This window comes from Nicotiana attenuata, unplaced genomic scaffold (genome assembly GCF_001879085.1).
Source record: "Nicotiana attenuata strain UT unplaced genomic scaffold, NIATTr2, whole genome shotgun sequence".
Taxonomy (NCBI): domain Eukaryota; kingdom Viridiplantae; phylum Streptophyta; class Magnoliopsida; order Solanales; family Solanaceae; genus Nicotiana; species Nicotiana attenuata.
In genome coordinates, this window is record NW_017671363.1 from 179,808 (window position 1) to 185,072 (window position 5,265).

Below are 5,265 nucleotides of genomic sequence, written 5' to 3' on the forward strand. Positions count from 1 at the left end.
ATTAATTTTACATCTTAACTTCGGCGTATAATTTTGATAAATTAATTTTTCGTGCATTTATTGTTTTTATGGAAAATTAGTTAATTTCATTATAAGTTATAATTGTACAAAAAATATATAATCATCTCAAAAAATGAATGGTGCAAATATAAAATATTAGATGTTGCTAAAATTGAAAGGTGTAAATATAAAATATTAGATGTTGCTAAAATTGAAAAGTGAAAATTAAAAATACATTAAAATTGGAAATACATGAAAATTGAAAATACATTAAATTAAAATACATTAAATTAAAATACATAAAAATTGAAACTACGATAAATAGCATAATAACTTAGTAGGGAGGTATGCCGTTTCCAGATACACCAAAATTATTATAGTATTTTGCACTTCGTAAAGCATTAATAGATCATTTATGGGAGAATACTAGAGGTTGAAGTTGAATATCTATGTAGTATTTCGAATGAATTTTATCGTTATGTAATATGTATTTAATTAATCTTGTATTGCAACGATTTCACTTTTATTTGAATTAATAGTTAATTTATAATAATTGCTTACAAATTATATTATTTAAATTTATGGAATTATTTTAATGGAAATTACAAATTAATGAAAATAAAAGATGGAAGAAATTAAAAAAATAAAATTGAAATAAAAGATAATAATATAATATAGAAGAGGGAGAAAAATATAAAAAAAGAATATTCTCTTTTGGGGGAAAAAATGGGGGAATAGTTGGATTAAGTTGTCCCCAAACGAGGAATTTTGGGTACCAAAAATAGGGTAAAGGTTGGAGATGCCCTTAGAAATCTGTATAGTGTCTGTTTCCCCTGTTCAACTAATTANTAACGCATACTCCAATATTATTTACTCCAAGGGCAATATAGGAAAAAAGTAATTAATTCATTCTTGAAATCTGAAAAATCACTTATTTTCGACCACAAATAAAAGGCCAAAAAATCAGTTAGTGTGGACCGGAGGGAGTACCATAGTGTACTGTAACTACACTATTGCCTTTATTTTCGAACTCTCACTTTATATATATATATATATTATATATATATATATACTATATATATATATATATAAAGTTTAAATACTGTAATTCAGCGACTCTAATTCAGAGACAGTATCTTTGCTTTTCTCACGCTGTGCGTGTCATAGGTATGTTATACTTATATGGATTCACGTGCGCTCTTCAATGAGTATTTTGTCGGTCAATTTTACTTTTTGCCCAAATCCAAAAACCTAAAAGAAAAGGCTTAGCGTCCTACTAGTAGTAGTATTAAAAGTTTATTGGACAAAGCCATCTTTTAAATTGTCTCCTTTTTCTTCCATTCTTCAACTCAACCAAATTCCACATTTTCCTATTCTCTTGACAATATCTTTCTCTCTCTCTAATGGAGTTAGCTTTGAGCTTAGGAGGGGATACCCAAAAACCATTTTCCTTTCTTGAAAAATCTACTAATAATTCTTCATCACATGATCTAAGATTCTGCATGGGTTTAGGAAAGAGCAATAATACTCATGAAAATGAAAATAATGGAGGAAGAAAAATATTGCATCTTGATCTTCTGCCTCTTTCTGCAGTTCCCCTCAATCAAATGCCTTCACAGATTCCTTTCCCTTGGCTCTCTCAAAATAGTAAGTTCTTTTCACACCCCACCCTCTTCTTCTCCTTCATCAATAGCAAAAGCAAAATTTTCATCAAAGGAATTCAAAAAATTGAAAAAGTAAACACGCAAAAAAGTTAAGCGAATATTCAACACCTTATGTATATACATGGAAAAAAAAAAATTAACCTCATATATGTAATATAATTTTCAACGAAGGAGTTTCCGCTGAACCCCTTCTGCCCACCATGCTCGACTCTATTGTACTCTTGTGATTTGTTTCTCTTTTTTCTTTTTCTTTTTTTAGTTTTTGTGTTTGTGGGGAAGCCGGGAATTAAGAGAAGGATATATAGGGAGTTATATAATTTGTGTTGATAATCTTGACTATCCTTATCTGAAAAAATAATATTTTCTTTAACTAGCGATTAACCAAATAATGAATACCTAGTGTAAATTTTAATTAGTTAGGCTAGTGAATCTCTGATACATACACTAAAGCATAAAACCAAACATACAACAACAAAAAAAAACTCCGAAGGGTAATTTTTTTCTATTAATTGTGTAAAGATTTGTGCATATCTGATGTTTGTTACTGGCTTGTTTTAGTAGCAGCTGAACCGGGTTTAACAAATGGAGCGGCAGGAAAGGTGTTGGACATGAACCGGCGGCCAATAATAGTGGCAGAGGAGGCTGAAGAAGGAGCAGACCTCTCATCTCCGAACAGCAATAGCGCAGTCTCAAGTTTTCAGATGGAATTTTCATCAATATACAGAAATGGAATCAGCAGATCATTAATAGGAAAGAGAGATCATTCTGAAGGAGGAGTTAGTGATGAAGATGAAAATAATAATGGTTTAGCTAGAAAAAAACTGAGACTTACTAAAGAACAATCTGCTTTTCTTGAAGAAAGTTTCAAAGAACATAACACTCTCAATCCTGTAAGTCAATCTTTATCATTATCAAATCTTTTGTTGGTCAAAAAGGAAAGAAATCTTTTTGAGCTAAACCCTTAACAACCAAGTTGATCAAGAGATTTGTTCCGTCTTAGAAGAGTATATCAATAAAATATTTGGTAAAAAGTTACTCTCCGTTAAATAATATTTGTATGAGTATAAGATTTTTAAAATTTATGATATTAAATATTTCATATTGTGTGCCTACAAAAGCTTGGGTAAGATGAATAATTTAATTTTAAAAGGGGCTAACAAAAAATATTATAAACTGGACCAAAGGAAGTAACAAATTACATTAGCAAAAGATTGATGTTTGATATTAATACCCTCTCCTCACTTATATGGCACTATTACTATGCGGAGACAGAGGGTCTATTGGAAACGGCCTCTCTATCTTCATAAGGTAGGGATAAGCTCTGCATACACGCTACCTTCTCCAGACCCTACGATGTGGGATAATACTGTGTATGTTGTTGTTGTTATTACTATGTGGAGAATCAAAGATATTTTTACCACAATTTCTTAAATATTTGTTAAAAATTTTAAATTTATCACTTACAATATATTTATGTAGTCTTTAAATATGGAAAGGAGGAATATTTTTACCGAGTAGTATTTATCTAGTTTTTTAATAATTATGTATTTATTTTTTTCCTAATTTATGAAAGTATACGTACAGTACTGATATTGTTCTCAATTTGAAAAGAATTTGAACATTTTGCAGAAACAGAAGCTTGCTCTGGCAAAGCAATTAAAACTTCGTCCTAGACAAGTAGAAGTTTGGTTCCAAAACAGAAGAGCGAGGTAAGCATTTAATTTCATACTATCCAATTTAAAAGGAAATTTTCTTGTTAATATTAGAAGTAAATTTTACTACTAGTAATTATTGTATTATTAATTGGTGCATTTATAAATTCAATAATGGCAGGACGAAATTGAAGCAGACAGAACTAGATTGTGAATATTTAAAAAGATGTTGTGAGACACTGACAGAAGAGAATAGGAGGCTACAAAAAGAGCTTCAAGAATTAAGAGCTTTGAAATTTTCCCAACCTTTGTACATGCAACTTCCTGCCACCACTCTCACTATGTGTCCGTCTTGTGAGCGCGTCGCCACCACCACCGCCGCGGCCGTCCCTACAGCCGCTGCCACGGCCACGGCCGATGCCGACGCCACGAACACGACGCTTTCTTTGGCAAAGCCCAATCTCTTCCCATTTCCACCTGCACAAGTTCATGCTCCTCAGGCTGCTTCATAAGTTTGCAAGTTTAGTGACCCATAGTTAGTTTTGTACATAATTCGGATTTTGACATAGGTCATGATTCTTGGTTGTGATTTGCCACTAATGATTCTTTTTTATTTTCTTTAATTAATTATACTCTACTGTTTACGGTGAGCTTTGAACTAAGGATGAAGTTTGAGAAAGTGTAGTTTGACTAGGAATTTAGATGATAAGGAAAAAGACTTGTTGTATTGCTTGATATAGTTTTTTGGAGAAGTTGTGGGAAAAAGAAGTTATATTTGCATTAGTATTTTTTTTTTTTTTCATATTGTTAATTAGTCCAAACTATCATATAGGTTTTGTTTAAGCTGTGTGCGCCATTTTCTTGCAAAAATATAATTTGTGATGATTCTAATTTTGGGACATGATCTACTATAGATACTGTTTGAAAGTTGAATTAAATTACTAATATCCTTAGTTGTAGGATTTATTCAGCATTTTATTTTACAGTATCAAACAGGTGGGCAACATTACTGCTGAAATAAAGGACGTGTTAAAAGGCATTTCACAAAGATGTTAAAATCACATCTGCCTCGCTTTGTTTACTCATAATTAAATACAGTAAATCAGAAAATAAAATGACTATTTGATCACATAAATCTGAATTACTTATTTTCTCAAGTATATGATAGATGTTAGCTCTTTCATCGGTCTGTTAAATTAGAGATCAATATTCGGGAACACATACTATATAGATAAAAGATCATGTTTATTATCGGAAAACAAGTTAGATTTCTCAAAAACCATGATAATAATTTTTTCTTGAAAGAAAATGCTTTCCGGATAATAAATGTCATAGCAAGGAAAATGAGGACTCTACACCATTAATATGAAGGTACTTATATTTACGATTACCTCACAAGTTGCGGATGATCAACATAAATGTATGAAACTTTTAGGAAAACAAATTATACTTTTATAAATCTATGCTTGTCGCTGTAAATCTTGAAAAGAAATTACTTAGCACAATAAATGGCATAGCATGGAGAATAAGGATTCTAAAAGGTACAAGATACAGTTTCTCAGAGATCAGAAAATTCAGGAGAGTTTTGCATCTATACAATTAATATTAGGGTATTTATATTTATTATTATTACTTCACAAGTTATGGCTGAAGTTCAACATAAATGCAAGTTCAAATTTATTCCTAGTCTGAAATCATTGAAAGGCGGATGAGCAAATAAATCCTTATCCCACCTCCAGGCTCCCCACATAAAATAAAATTAAAGAATAGAAGAAAAATTGTTAATAAGAAACTTACACGATTTAGAATTAATGAGTTTCGAATGGGTGCGATTTTATAATATTTCTGGATACACACACACACATACATATATATATATATATATATATATATATATATATATATATATATATATATATATATATATATATATATATATATATATATAT

At 30.4% G+C, this 5,265-nt stretch overlaps 2 protein-coding genes across 3 annotated transcripts in view; both read left to right on the forward strand.

The window, feature by feature from the left end:
* The first annotated feature begins 1,322 nt into the window (after positions 1–1,322).
* On the forward strand, positions 1,323–4,043 carry LOC109207805 (homeobox-leucine zipper protein HOX11-like). Of its 2 annotated transcripts, none has more exons than XM_019370796.1 (4): positions 1,323–1,647; positions 2,223–2,554; positions 3,294–3,373; positions 3,498–4,043. In XM_019370796.1, the coding sequence occupies exons 1-4, from the start codon at positions 1,404–1,406 to the stop codon at positions 3,826–3,828; spliced, it is 987 nt and encodes a 328-aa protein (XP_019226341.1). In that variant the 5' UTR covers positions 1,323–1,403; the 3' UTR covers positions 3,829–4,043. The 2 variants fall into 2 exon arrangements, with proteins under 2 accessions (XP_019226341.1, XP_019226342.1); XM_019370797.1 differs by having other exon boundaries at positions 2,226–2,554.
* Positions 4,044–4,681: 638 nt separating this feature from the next.
* The window catches only part of LOC109207804, a 4,760-nt gene continuing 4,176 nt past the window's right edge, over positions 4,682–5,265 (forward strand). Inside the window, exon 1 of the mRNA XM_019370795.1 lies at positions 4,682–4,687. Within this exon, the coding sequence (XP_019226340.1) occupies positions 4,682–4,687 (6 nt within the window). The remainder of the gene's footprint in view (positions 4,688–5,265) is intronic.

Excerpts from the sequence above, each read along its gene's own strand:
- LOC109207805 (XM_019370796.1), top strand. The coding sequence starts at position 1,404 with ATGGAGTTAGCTTTGAGCTTAGGAGGGGATACCCAAAAACCATTTTCC. Across the intron at positions 2,555-3,293 it reads AACATAACACTCTCAATCCT|AAACAGAAGCTTGCTCTGGC; the intron begins GTAAGTCAATCT and ends AACATTTTGCAG. Across the intron at positions 3,374-3,497 it reads TTCCAAAACAGAAGAGCGAG|GACGAAATTGAAGCAGACAG; the intron begins GTAAGCATTTAA and ends CAATAATGGCAG.